This window comes from Sorex araneus, chromosome 3 (genome assembly GCF_027595985.1).
Source record: "Sorex araneus isolate mSorAra2 chromosome 3, mSorAra2.pri, whole genome shotgun sequence".
Lineage (NCBI taxonomy): Eukaryota > Metazoa > Chordata > Mammalia > Eulipotyphla > Soricidae > Sorex > Sorex araneus.
Window position 1 is genome coordinate 195,570,292 of NC_073304.1, and position 12,823 is coordinate 195,583,114.

General features: G+C 47.3%; 1 protein-coding gene across 1 annotated transcript in view; it reads right to left on the reverse strand.

Annotated features, from left to right (window-relative positions):
- Positions 1–9,415: 9,415 nt before the first annotated feature.
- The window catches only part of NLK (nemo like kinase), a 147,513-nt gene continuing 144,105 nt past the window's right edge, over positions 9,416–12,823 (reverse strand). The window contains exon 11 of the mRNA XM_055131283.1: positions 9,416–11,287. Coding sequence (XP_054987258.1) covers positions 11,233–11,287 — 55 coding nt within the window. The 3' untranslated portion in view covers positions 9,416–11,232. The remainder of the gene's footprint in view (positions 11,288–12,823) is intronic.

A 12,823-nucleotide genomic window follows, 5' to 3' on the forward strand; every position in this document is an offset into this window, starting at 1 on the left:
CCTTCTCTGCGGCTACTGAGCTCGCACTGGATGGACAGGGGGAGAGGCTGCGTGGGGCTTCGCTAGGAAGAGGGACACAGGAGTGAGTGGACACGAAGGTCATCCCTGGCATCTCTGAGCTCTCCTTGAGTCCAGGCGGCAGTGAGGGGTCCTGCTTGGAGGTGGGGACCCTCCGTGTCTTGGGAACGCATGGGTTTTGGGAGTCGAGGTGCCCCAACCTCAACGGTCACCGGGTGTGTGTGTGGGGGGCATGTGCTAAGAGAGGGGGTTGGGGCCACGGCGACGCGGGAAGCTCTGCAGCCTGGACCTGTGGGAGCAGTTGAGTGGCGCCAGAAGCCAGGTGACAGCGGGGAGTCCTGAACCGGAAAGGGGACGCAGGCGCCTGCCTGGCTGGCTTCGCGGGGAGCTGCTCCCCAGTTCCCCGAAAGTGCACCCCCTGGGCTTTCGACCGCGCAGCCGTGGGCAGCGGGGAGAGTGGGCCCCAGAAGCAGGGGTTTGAGTTGAGGGCACACCAAGCAAGTGTGGATGATGGGGCAGGGGAGGGTGGTCCACACAGCAGGAAATAGGGCGCAGGGATCCCTGAGGAGTCAGGGGAGAGGGAGGCAGTGCAGTGTCGCCAGGGTGGGCCCCTGGGCGCTAAGGCAGATTTGGGCTTGGGGGAAACCTGGTGAGAAACCCGGATCCCCCCAGGCTGTCTCCCTCGTGGACTCCTCTTCAGTGCCACGGAAGTGCTGGAGCCCCATAGTTCAGGCTGGCCAGGGTGGCAGACCACAGGGCAGAGGGAGAGAATTGTGGGTTCAGGGGCAACAATGTCCTTGTCCTGGTGGCAGGAAGTGTTGCCCATTGACAAGGGCTGGCTGAAAGGAGAGGGGAAGTTATATGGTGATGGCAACAAAGGACACAGGGCCCAGGGGACCAACTGGATGCGGTGGCCCAGGAGAGAGGCCTGAGCCCCCTCTCACAGTTCCTGCAGCTGACAGGAGCACCCAGGAGCAAGGTGGCTCAGCTAAGCTTGGCTGAAACCTGCAGGTGATGGAGTATGAGAAAACCAGCAGTCTGTGTGAAGGGGCCAGCGAAACTTAGTCGGGGGGTGGGGAGGTGGTCCAGGTGTCAGTACGGTGACAGCTGAAGGCAGGCGGTGGGGTAGCAGGGGGGTGGTCGTACAGGGGGCCAGGAGAGGAACCTGGAGACTCCTTCTGAGCTGGTGAGTGCACTCTGTGCCAAGACACAAAGTTCTGGGATTCCCAGGACCTCCCAGGGTCCAAGAGTCCCGGGTACCTGGCTCTGCTGGCGGCACCGTGCCAGGCTCACCTCATGATGATTGGAACTGCTCGCTGGAGGGGGCAGGGGCCCCCTGGCAGGGATTTGCTCAGGGAACATGGTAAGCGTGCACCTGTGCCTGTGACTGTTCTTCAAAACCACCCAGCCACCCTAGTCGATTATCCGTAGATGCGAAGTTTGCAAAGCTGGAGTGCAGGGAGGGGCGGCACGGACTGAGCCAGGACCATGGACTGGGGAAGCTGTCTGGGGAGGGCGCTGTGGATAACCAGCAAGTGCTGAGTGAGTGACTTCCTGCCCCAAACTGGGTGCTTTGTCTGACCTTAGTGAAGCCGGTGCCATTTGAAACTGATGTGCACTGTGAGAGCTACACATGGTGAGCCCCCCAGGGACAGCACTGTCACCCCAGTGCCCCTGCCAGCCTGGCCTGGCCACTTTCCTCTTTGGTGGCAACTCCACAGAACTCTTTCCTGGCCCATCTGCTTTCTCTTTTCCTCTCTTTTTTTTTTTGGTGGGGTGGAGGGGGGGGATTGTTGTTGTTTGGGGCCACACCCAGCGATACTCAAGTGTTATTCCTGGCTTTGCACTCAGAAACCATTCCCGGCGGTGTTCAGGGGACCATATGGGAGGCCAGGGATTGAACCCGGGTCAGCTGCGTGCTAGGCAAGCACCCTACCAGCTGTAGTATCACTCTGGCCCTCTTTTCCTCTTAAAAGGGACCCAAACCCCACCAGGAGTGATCCCTGAGCACAGAGCCAGGAGTTAAGCCCTGACCAATGTCCCCAAACAAAAACAAAAACCCACAACGGCAAAATAACAACCCAAAGCCCCCAGTTCCAGGCCTGAATCTAAGGGCGCTGCTGTTTCTGTAACTTGCACACTTGTCTGTTTCCTACATTTACTGCCAGCAGCATTCATCTGAGTGTCTGCACCTTTCCTGCTGATGGTTGGGTCCTGAACCACAAAGACTGTGCTCTCCAGGTCTGTTTCTTCTTACACCAAGTAAGGAGCATTGTTGAAGGAACTAGACATGAAAGTCAGAGTCCTCTGCCATCTGGAGGCTGTCCCCGCATGTCATTGGTAGGGAACACGGGCTGGAAGAACAGCCAGCTAATGGCAAGATGGAGAAGTATCAGGTATCAAGAGGTTCTGCTGCTAATGGAAAATGATAAGGCCTGGAAAGCCGCTTTGCTTCTACAATCAGCAGGTGGCTTCACGCCTCAACGCCAAACCTGTTTTCACTGACCAGAGCCACACTCGGTCAATGCACACTGATCACTTTATTTTATTATTATTAGTAGTATGAATTTGCTTTTTTTGTGTCATACCCGGCGATGCACAGGGGTTACTCCTGGCTCAGGCACTCAAGAATTACTCCTGGTGGTTCTCGGGGGACCATATGGGATGCTGGGAATTGAACCTGGGTCTGCCACGTACAAGGCAAATACCCTACCCACTGTGCTATCGCTCCAACCCCACAATGACTACTTTAGATCTACAAGTGCAGAGGGCAGCTTCCTGGGGTGATGACCCCCTTTTCATGTCAAAGAACTTGTTAACTTCGGTGGAGAGGAAGAGCAGGAGGGATTCACTCGGAGACTTTAAGATTTGGGTATCTTCATACTTTTTTTTTTCATCATTGTTATTATTTTTCCTAAGTGTTTGGACATACCTAGCTTTGTTCAAGGATTACACACAGTGATGCTCAGGGACTACTGGCGGTAGTGCTTGGGGAACCACGTGGTGGTGCTGAGGTTCAGACTCAGGCTTCCTGCTGGCTCAGTATGTGCTCAGCCCTTTGAACTGTCTCCCTGGCCCATCTGTTATGGTTTGAAAGCACGCTGCATTAACACAGTTTATCATGATGACTGAGATTTTGGTGCCCGCCAAGGTTTTGTGCCTGAGCTGTGTCAAACACTAGCATATCCGAGTGCTTGTCGGGTGGGGGTGGAGTAAGTCTGCCTTGGGGAGGCGGCGGGTCAGTAAAAAGTGACAGTTGATATCTCTGCTAGTGGAGCAGTCGGGAGGGAGCAGGAGACCCTGAGCGAGGCCTGTTCCAGCAGTGCTCTAGGAAGGATTCATTGTGCCCATTGTGCAGGTTGGACTAGCAATGACGAGGGCCTGAGGCAAGAGAAAATCCCGAAATACTCGAATGTGTGTAAGAAATGGCCTATTTCCAGAAGTATAGCAGTTAACAAGCTGGAAGGTCAGGAGTTTTTTCAAGGTGAATGTGGTGGGAGAAAAGGGGGCTCAATTGTGACTCGTTAGTATTTCTCACACCGGAAGTATCTTTCAAACAGTGGAGCAGGGCTTCTACCTTTTCCTGGAAACCAGCCCTAGAGGAATCAGCATTGTGGGGCATTTGCTGTCCAATGACTTCACTTAGCCCTGTGTTCTGAGAAAGCAGGTTTTTTTTTTTCCCTTTGTTTATTTTGGCCACAGCTGGTGGTGCTCAGGACTTACTCCTGGCTCCGCACTCAGGGATATCACTCTTGGCTGGACTTGAGAGATCATATGGGGTGCCAGAGATTGAACCTGGGCTAATTATCCCACTCTTCTGTTTTTCTGTTCCCATGTTTTCACAGCTCTTTGAGTATTTTTTTCGGGGGGGGGCATACTCAGTGATGCTCAGGGGTAGTTCCTGGCTCTGCAGTGGTGGTGCGTGGGGGACCATATGGGATGCTGGAGATTGAACCTGGGTTGGCCACATGCAAGGCAAGCACCCTACCCACTGTATTATCACTCCAGCCCTACTTTTTTTTTTTTCTTTTTGGGTCACACCTGCTGATGCACAGGGGTCACTCCTGGCTCTGCACTCAGGAATTACTCCTGGTAGTGCTCAGGGGACCATATGGGATGCTGGGACTTGAATCCAGGTCGGCCGAGTGCAAGGCAAATGCCCTACCCGCTGTGCTATCTCTCCAGCCTCATCCAGCCCTACCTTTTAATTATTGTGAATAATGCTGTCTTTTTGTGTGCGTGTGTGTGTATGGGGGGGCACACCTGGTGGTGCTCAGGGATCACTCCTGGTTGATCTGTGTGGTGCTAGGGTCAAACCTGGTTTGCTGTAAGGCAAACATGCTACCCATAATACTATTGCTCCTGCCCAATCAATAATGGTGTTATGAACATTGGTTCAACTATCTGTTCACATATCTGAAATAGAGTTCCTGCTCTGAGTTTTTTCTTATAGATGCCAGAAATGAATCAAATGGTGGTTTAATTTTTTTTTTTGAAGACCTGCCACACTTTTCCTGTCGTGGCTGCATCATTTCAATTTTCCATCAGCAATGCACAAGGGTTTCATTTCTCAGATCCACCATTTGTACAATTTGTTTAATAGAGGCCACACAGCAAAGTGCTCAGGGCCTCAAAGCCACTCTTAGAGGTGTTCTGGAAGCCAGGTGGGGTCAGGATTCTATCTCAGAGTCAAGTACATGCTAGGCTCGCACTCTGGCCCTTGAGCTGTTCCTCAGCTCCTGAAATTAAATTTTTGATCATTTAAAAATCTTTAAATATATTTTATAAAAAATTTTAGCTGTAGATTCTAGCTAATTCTATCATGGAAAAATGGCTATCACATAAACGTTTGGACAGTCTTCACTGGCAAACCAAGCTGCCGAAACAGATTTACCTTCTATGTGAAAAGTGTCTGGCTTCATTGATACATGTTTCCATAAAAATTTTTCAGTTCTGAGATTTCAAGAGAACTGTGCCATGAAATCTGTTGCCTGGGTGATAAAAAATACTGCTGGCCTCATTGTTTCTTCTCAGTGCTCCCTTGGCTTTACTTTTCAAAAGGTTCTCAGTATTGATGCGCTATTTCACAGAGTTGAGGTCTTTATAAACCAAAGCTTATAAACCAAAGTCATTTGATTTGTTAATTCCAAGTTTACATGCAAGAACCACTGTGCCACATTAGTAAGATGTGTGAAACATATGCCTTTCTTTTTTTTTTTTTTTTTTTAACTTTTTTTGGGTCACACTCGGCGATGCACAGGGATTACTCCTGGCTCTGCACTCAGGAATTACTCCTGGTGGTGCTCAGGGGACCATATGGGATGCCGCACTCAAGGCAAATGCCCTACCTGCTGTGCTATTGCTTGAGGCCCTGCCTTTCCTTTTTGGTTGGTGGTGGTAGTGATTGTGCATTGCAAGGCAGCACCTTTATTTGGGGGGCGGAGGTAGGGGAGAATTTGGGTCTCACCCTCTGGTGCAGTTTTTTTTTTTTTTTCTTTGTGCTTAGGAGTGCCCCCTCGTGGTCTTTGGGAGACAAGTCCTGTAATTCCTGTACTCTGGCCTATGTGATAGTGTTTTTTTGCAAAGTGAGATTAATGGTGATTGTGTAGGAGCATGTAGAACAGAGCACCCCAAAATAGACAGGAAGTTGGAAAGCATTCAAGTTTTTTTTTTGTTTGGGGGACCTACTTGGTGATGCTTAGGGCTAATCCTGGCTTTGCATTCAGGAATCAGTCCTGATGGGTTTGGGGGAATCATGAGATGCCAGATATTGAACCTGGGTTGAGTAAGGATAAGGGAGATGCCCTACCCACTAGACCATCATTCTGGCCCCCCAAATTCAAGTGTTTGATTCTCTTAAAAACAGTTGTGCCAGTGGGGTGGAGTAGGAGGAGGGTTAGCCTGATGGGTCGAAGCACATGCTACCCCTGCAGGAGGCCAGGGTTTGATCCTCAGTGCGCAGCAGGGTCCTCCTAGTGCATGGCTCAGAGGCCCAAAGCAGAGGCCTTTCGAGGGTGGGGCCCTAAGTTCAATCCCCAGTGCCATGCACACTGCAGAGCACCCTGGACTCTGGAGCACAGCAGTGTGTGTGTGTGTGTGTGTGTGTGCGCCCTCAAACCAAAAGAAAGATCTCGGTGAGCACTACTGCTAGAATGTGCAAGTGCCACGACTCACAGATCTGCAGTGAGACTAAGGTTGAATGTGCAAGCACCACAGCCAGAAGAACAAGCCTCGTGAGCAACACAACAATGTGTGGCCTCAGTTACTGCACCATCAACAGCAGCAAAAGATGGGGGGAAAGGAAACAAGGGTGAATGTTTTACTCGTCGCCCACTGAACATGACCGCTTTCTGTGCGGTTAGCTGATAGGTGACACCCTTAGGAAGCACTGCAACAAGAGGTAGGAGTAACAGAGCCACGGCAAGCACTGTTTGCAGGGCCCTGGTGAGCATGTGTGCAAGCACTGCAAGAGTACAAGCCTTGGTGAGCACTGTGGCCAAGAGAGCACCAGACAGGAGTGTGACACCGCTCCCCATACCACACACACACACCCCCCTATCCCCACACAACAAAAGGGAATGGGAGTGGCAAGGAAGTGGTATCTGGTGTAGGTAACTGGGTAGATGGTAATGCCCAGGTTGCAGATGAAATATTGGATATTATACCTTGAGCCATTGTCTTCGCCCTCAGCCCAGGCACACTCCCGAGCTAGTGAAGTCTTCGTTATTTTATTGGTCTGGGAAGGGGAAAGAGGCAGAGGGAAATGGAACTATCAAATAAGCTAGAGTCTTTGAGGAGAGAATGCAATTTTCTGCATTCCGCATCCCCCACCCCCACATCTTTCAACATACACATCTCCACTTGGAAGCCCAGTTTACTCTGGCCTTGGTCTGCATGTGGGCCTGGTAATTTGGTGCTGGCAGTATCAGGGGCAATCAGGGCCATATCCAGTGATATGTGGGGACCATGTGATGCTGGAAATTGAACTCCGGACCTCAAACATGCTTTGCTTCTATTCTTACCAACCTGCTCCAATTTCTTGTTTTTTTTTGCCACAGTTAGTGGTTCTTAGGGACTATTGACACAAGGTTTTGAATCCAGAGTCTTGGGTTCAATCCTCAGTACTAGATGGTCTCCTGGGCACTGCTAGGAGTCACTTATGCCCTGAGCCAGGAGTAGCTTCTGAGCACCACTAGATGACTCCTTCCCCCCAAATTTGTGAATAAAATGTGTATTTGTGTGTTTGAGTTTGAACATTCAATTTCACACGTGTCAGTAAAAAAAAAAAAAGCTCATTAATTTGTCAAGTTTAAAATATATATGTGCTGCCGAAGCGAGCACTGTCAAGTTTAAAATAGGGAGAAGTACATGTCATCTACAAAACCCAAAGTAACGCTTTTAAAATTCAGACTAAAATTAAATGTTTTTAATCTTGGACATGGCCCAGCAATGCCAGGGGCTCCTCCCAGCCCTTTGCTCCAGGTTCGCTCCCAGTGTTCAGGAAACCAGCGGTGCAGAAGCACGTGCTGAGCCCCCCCCAGAGGACAGTTCTTCATCCGGTCTCAGGGAGAGTACTTCGAAGTCAGACAGGCTCATTTCAGGAAAGAAGGCAGGGAGATGTGAAGTCCTCTCATAAGCCGGCCTTATCTAGAGCAGGGAACTTTTATCTGTTTTGGTACTCACGTGGAGGTGAGAGGCTGGTTCTGTTGTTAAGGTGTGCACCTTGCCTGCAGCTGCTTCTGGCACATCCCTGGCACCCATAACTCCTCAAGCGTTGCTAAATGCAGCCCTAAAGCCCCCTGAGTGCCACCACGGTGGATTGAGTAATCCCTAGCACCGTAGGGCCTGACCAGCACTCTAAGTGGTCAAGAATTGCCGGGGCAGGGGGGAGCAATAGCACATCGGGTAGGGTGTTTGCCTTGCACACGGCCCACCCGGGTTCAATTCCCAGAATCTCATACGGTCTCCTGAGCACCACCAGGGGTAATTCCTGAGTGCAGCACCAGGAGTAACCCCTGTGCATTGCTGGGTGTGACCCAAAAAGCAAAAAACAAAACAGAATAAAACCAGGAGGGGGTTCTAGGCTTTCTAGACCCCCATAACCTTCAATTTTCTACTGGATTCCAATATATGGAGCTTGGTTTCACGTGCAAATAGGGCTCACTGATTAAAAAAAAAGTCTGGGCTAGAGGGACAGTTCAGGGGTGAAAGAACATATTTTGTAGCACTGCTTGGTCCCCTAAGAACACAGCTGGAAGTAGCTCCCCAGCACTGACAGGGCTACCCTCCCCCCATCAAAAATAAAAACTCTGGTGACCATTGGATGATATACTGAGTTCTGAGGAAGTGTTCAAATTATCTATAGTTAAACCAGTGTTTCTTTTGGGCCATACCTGGTGATGGAAGGAGTGGGTGGGGTCACTCCTATCAGTGTTTGGGGATCACCAAGGAGAACCTGAGCTTCGCACATGCAACACATATGTACACATTATCTTCCTAGTCCTAAAATAACAGTCTTGATATTAAGTTTTCAGTATGTCTCTGGCAAGTTTCTGGGAAGAGTTTAAAAAGGGGTATGTGTGTGTGTGGGGGGGGCCTAGAGAGATAGGTGTACATTCAGGAAGCCCAGGTTCAACCCTAGATTTAATCTACTCAGTGCCAGTCTAAGCACCCTAGATCAGTTCTAGTCTAAGTATTGCCAGTTTTGTCCCCAAAACCACTAGAATGTTTTGTTTCTAATCCCCCTCAAAGATCAAAATGGGGGCCGGAGCGATAGCACAGCGGGTAGGGCGTTTGCCTTGCACGTGGCCGACCCAGGTTCGATCCCCGGCATCCCATATGGTCCCCCAAGCACCGCCAGGAGTAATTCCTGAGTGCAAAGCCAGGAGTAACCCCTGAGCATCGCTGGGTGTGACCCAAAAAGAAAAAAAAAAAAAGATCAAAATGGGAAGAACAGCTGAGGTGATAGCTTCCATGGCTAAGCACATGATTTGCATGTTTGGTCCCTGACACTGTATATCTCCTGGATAAGGAGCTGGGAGCAGCCCCAGAGCATCATTGGATGTGGCACCCAAACCAAACCAAACCAACCAAGGAAATGGGATTAGAAAATGTCTCGGGGCTGGAGCGATAGCACATCGGGTAGGGCGTTTGCCTTGCACGTGGCCGACCCAGGTTCGATCCCCAGCATCCCATATGGCCCCCCAAGCACTGCCAGGAGTAATTCCTGAGTGCAAAGCCAGGAGTAACCCCTGAGCATCGCTGGGTGTGACCCAAAAAGCAAAAAAAAAAAAGAAAAAAAGAAAAAAAGAAAATGTCTCAAATCTGCAAATTTATGATATATACAATTGGAAAAAAGAAAACAAAGGAAATGAATTGAAATAAAACAGAAGACACATCTTTTCAAATGTCACATTTAATGTTTTCACCACTGTACTTCAAATCTACATTGTACAAAGTGACCAGTAAGTGTGCCACGGTAATTGACCAACCTCTGAGATTGTACCTTTCACACCAGTGTCTTCTTGGGCTCTTTTGATACTAAACACGTTTCTCATTCAAGTGAATTGAAATGCTTCAGTTGGGTTGATTCTCAGGAGCCTCATAAAAAAAAAACAAAGATATTGCACCATCTTTGTTTAGTAATTCATTGTTTGTTTCTTTCACAGCAAATAATTACTTCATTGAAGTTAAAACTTCCAAACATAACTTATTAATAGTCTTCAAATTCAGTTCAGATCACTCAAGATGAAAATACTCTGCTAAATACAGATAACTTACAATAACTTTAATAGTTAATTGTCCATAACACACACCGAGGTTTTTTTTTATCCTAGACCAATTTTAAGACGATTCATTAGGATTCCTTGTACAGGTGAAAAACGATCTTCAATTTTCTTGTCTTTTTATTTTTAATATAAAAGTTGGAAGGGACATTCAAGTTTCAAGTCTCCACATTGAACTTAAAAAAAAAAAATAGTCATCATCAGCAAGTGGAGGTAAACAAGCCAAGTTGTATGACTCCAGGAGGTAGAGGCCTTCAGTTTGTATTCATATATACATATGCACAGAAGAATTCAGTGTTCCAACAGAAAAAAGAATTTGTCAAAAAAGTCATAAGTTATTTACTACTGTGACATTTCAAGACTCCCACAGCTTTGCCTAAGGACACAAACACATTTGACATAATTCCCTATGTGCCTTTTTTTTGTGGCTTTAATTTTTTTTTTAATTTGTTTTTGTCTTTTATTTATTTATTGTTTTACTGTCCAGTGCAGGAAAAGTCTCACAAAATTTCACAGACCTAAAATGTGCAAGCTAGTTCTCTCTCTATACAGCAATGTTGGGATTCTTTTGAAATTAGCCCAGAAATTACTTATTTACACACATGAAAGATGCATGCTTGGGGGTTCTTTTATGTAAGAAAGAGCAGAAAAACTTCTAATAAAAATAGATTAAATATATATATATATATTTATACCAGGTAAGGAAAACAAAAGTTTAGTCTCTCCTAGTCACAAACTCATTCTCTCTACCCACAACAATGGATTTTAGACAGCACACATCACTGTCACGGCTCTAATGAGAAGCTAATTATAGGGCTGGATCATCAGGTGGCATGCCCCGCCCCCCACCCCCAGGTGCAGCCACAATCCGCTCAGGTGGCTCCATGATTGGTCTCAGGCAAGGTCTCGAGATTCTTTTAGAAAACTCCAAATCTTCAGGAATGGCTCAAATTATCAAAATGTATGACTGCCTTGTGTGTGCATGTCTCTGTGTGTGTGAGTGTGCGTGTGTATGTATGTATGTGGTCTGTGTGTGTGTGTGTGTGTATGTGTGTATGTGTGTGTGTGTGACAATCTCACTTCATTTAAGAAAAGAAAAAGAAAAACAAAAACAAAACCACAAAACCCCCAACTCCCAAATTTGGTTCAATTCTCTCTTGTTCTGAGGTGAGCCATAACAGCTGCACTAAATTCATAAAACATGTGCGACTCTGGGTAAAATATTTTTTCTTCTAAAAGCACAACCACTTTACAAGATTAAAAGTCTAGTAACATTTCTAAATATTATTCATATCATACAAGTAGTGGTTGTTAATTTAAAACTTCATTAGTAAAATTACAGTACAAGCATGATTAACCTCCAGAATTGCAAATCCCAGACTCCAGTGGAAAGCTACATTACATCTTCAGTAGTACATTATCTCCCACGTCACTCCCACACCAGAGGCGAGGGGGGCATCTCGGACGGCTGAGCGACAGTGGAACTGAAAGGAAAGGAGAGATGGTAAGGTCAGTTGTAACACCACAAAGGGCACTAAGCACCTGTTCTGGTCTCTTCTTTATGAAAATGGTCTCAAAGTTGGCAAGCAATAACCACCACTGGTTATTTCTCAACAATCTTATTTTCTGGGGGGTGGCCACACCCAGAGATGTGTAGGGAACCATTTGGGATGCTGGGGATGGAATCTGAGTCAGGCGCATGCAAGGCAGGCACCCTTACCCGCTACACACTCTCTCCAGTCCTAATTCTCTTAAAAAATAATTCTTTTTTAATAAAAAAAAAAATGGGGGTTTTAGGTTACACTTGGTGGTGGAGGGTGGGGGGTTGTTCCCAAGTTCCCAAGGACCCTGCAGTGTCAGGGATAAAACCTAGGTCTCCTGCATGCAAAGCAGCCCACTGAATTATCTTTTTGAGAATTCAATAAATTCTGATTACTTCAATGGGGGAAAAAAATTTCTCCTGTTTCCTCCTTCCTTCCCTCCTCTTTTAATTTCTCTAAAGTTGTATTTATTCCACTTTATTCAAAGATCTATCTCTATAGTGAGGCAATATGACATAGTGGCTAAAACAAGGACATGAAAACAAGGGTAAAACATGGACTTGAAGAGCAAATTTACTTAAAAGGAATAATGTTGTCCATCACACAAGCTACTATTAATTACAAGATATCCTATGCTTTCCTAAGCCAACTTTATAACATAAATGGTAGCTTTTTTTTTCCCGATTTTTGGGTCACACCCGGCGATGCACAGGGGTTACTCCTGGCTTTGCACTCAGGAATTACTCCTGGCAGTGCTCAGGAGACCATATGGGATGCTGGGATTCGAACCCGGGTTGGCCGCGTGCAAGGCAAACGCCTTACCCACTATGCTATTGCTCCAGCCCCCATAAATGGTAGCTATTATAAATAATGTCTGTACTCAATCAGCAACATAATCTTTTTTTTGGAGGGGGGCTACACCTGGCTATTCTCAGGGGTTACTCCTGGCTCAGTGCTCAGAAATCTCACCTGGTGAACTTGGGGACCATACAGGGTTTTGAGGACTGAACCCAGGTTGGCATTATGCAAGGCAAGCCCTACTCACTGTGCTCTCTGGCCCTATAAATCAGCAACATAATCTTAAAGAATGCAGAATTCTTCATTAAAACACTGAGACTTAATTTTGGTTTTTGGATCATAGTCAGTGGTGCCTGGGGCTTACTCCTGGTTCTGCACTCAGGGACCACTCTGTCGGTGATTAGGGGAATAAAATGGGGGATCTGGGGTTAAACCTGGGTTGGCCGTGTGCAAGAGAGGCACCCCGCCACTGAATGATCTCTCTGGCTCCCTGAAACAACGTGACTTTATATTTTTTGGCTTTGGGCTATACCCAGTGGTACACTATTGCTCTAGTCCAAATACCATGACTTTAAATGGGAGACCTATTTTGAATGGTTCTCATACGCATTCTTTTACCAAACAGTATGAATATTCACTTAACATTTGTGGGACAAGGATCTGTTTTATCAGTTATCAGTC